The sequence below is a fragment of the Sorex araneus genome, chromosome 3 (assembly GCF_027595985.1).
Source record: "Sorex araneus isolate mSorAra2 chromosome 3, mSorAra2.pri, whole genome shotgun sequence".
Lineage (NCBI taxonomy): Eukaryota > Metazoa > Chordata > Mammalia > Eulipotyphla > Soricidae > Sorex > Sorex araneus.
Window position 1 is genome coordinate 77,690,668 of NC_073304.1, and position 1,404 is coordinate 77,692,071.

The window sequence follows — 1,404 nt, forward strand, 5'->3', positions numbered from 1 at the left end:
TCTGTAGTTTTAAAATTTTTTAATTACACATATAAAACAACCTTTAAACTGTTTATTTTTTCTGTTGCTCATTAAGTGAAATAAATTATGCAAGTTGTCTTAGGCTGCTGACTTAAAATTGAAAAATTGTAACCATAGTTATAATATTTTATACTCTTGTTCATACAGTAGTGCAACAGATACAATCATCTCTGCTTTGTTTAGTAACTTAGAGGAATTTAGAGGCTTTTCCTCAAATTCAGCAGTTGGCTACTCAGTCTCCTCATTGCACTCATCATGTCCTTGTTCCTCAATGTGTAAATAGCAGGATTCAGAATGGGTGTTATCAGGAAGTCCAGAATGGCAAGAAACTTATCCACTGGCACTGTGGGAAACGGCCACACATAAACAAAAATGCATGGTCCAAAGAATAAAATCACCACGGTAATGTGAGCTGAGAGAGTAGAGAAGGCCTTGGACAAACCAGCTGAAGATTGTTTCCATACTGTGAGCAGGATGAAAACATAAGAGATAATCAATAAGGAGAAGGTGCCCAGAGAAATGAACCCACTGTTGGCAGTAACTATGAATTCCAAATTATCAGTGTCAATGCAGGCAAGTTTTATAAACCAAGGAAGGTCACAGTAAAAGCTATCTATCTTATTGGGACCACAAAACGGCAAATGGACAACAAAAGCTAACTGGACCATAGAGTGAAGGAGGCCTATAGTCCAGGAACCAGAGACAAGCAAGATGCACATCCGTGGACTCATAAGAGTCAAGTAATGAAGGGGCTTACAAATGGCTACGTATCGATCAAAGGCCATGCAAACAAGCAATACCATCTCAGATCCACCCAGACTGTGAAGGATAAATATCTGGACAACACACCCATGGAAGGATATGGTTTTATGTCCAGAAGACAGGTTAAAAATCATATTAGGAACTGTTAAGGTAGAAAAACACATATCAATTAAAGAGAGATTAGCTAGAAGGAAGTACATTGGAGAATGTAAATGAAGATCACAAGTCACTGTAAGTATAACAAGAAGATTTCCCAAAACTATCATTCCATAAAACACCGTAGCAAAGACAAGAAAGAATTGCTGCATCGGTCTAGAGTTAGAAAGTCCCAGGAATATAAATTCAGACACTTCAGAATAATTTGTTTCATACATTAGATTTTGACTGATGATACCTAAAAGACCAAAAACAAAATAATAATCAATATATTTTTAATTGTATCACTTGTATCATCACTTGTCATCCCGTTGCTCATTGATTTGTTCGAGCAGGCACCAGTAACGTGTCCATTTGTCTTGTGGCATGCTAGTGTAGCCCAATGGTGTCTGCTCGGTCCAGGAACATGAAGAGCCTCAAATAGTTTGTTCAGGGTCTTAACGAAGAAGTCTGATGAAGATATCT

General features: G+C 37.5%; 1 protein-coding gene across 1 annotated transcript; it reads right to left on the reverse strand.

Moving 5' to 3' along the window:
- Positions 1-218: 218 nt before the first annotated feature.
- Positions 219-1,157, reverse strand: LOC101541085 (olfactory receptor 4F6-like). The gene has a single exon (XM_012933001.2). It carries the CDS (start codon positions 1,155-1,157, stop codon positions 219-221), a length of 939 nt encoding a protein of 312 aa, XP_012788455.2.
- Between the last annotated feature and the right edge of the window lie 247 nt (positions 1,158-1,404).

Excerpts from the sequence above, each read along its gene's own strand:
- LOC101541085 (XM_012933001.2), bottom strand. The coding sequence starts at position 1,157 with ATGTATGAAACAAATTATTCTGAAGTGTCTGAATTTATATTCCTGGGA.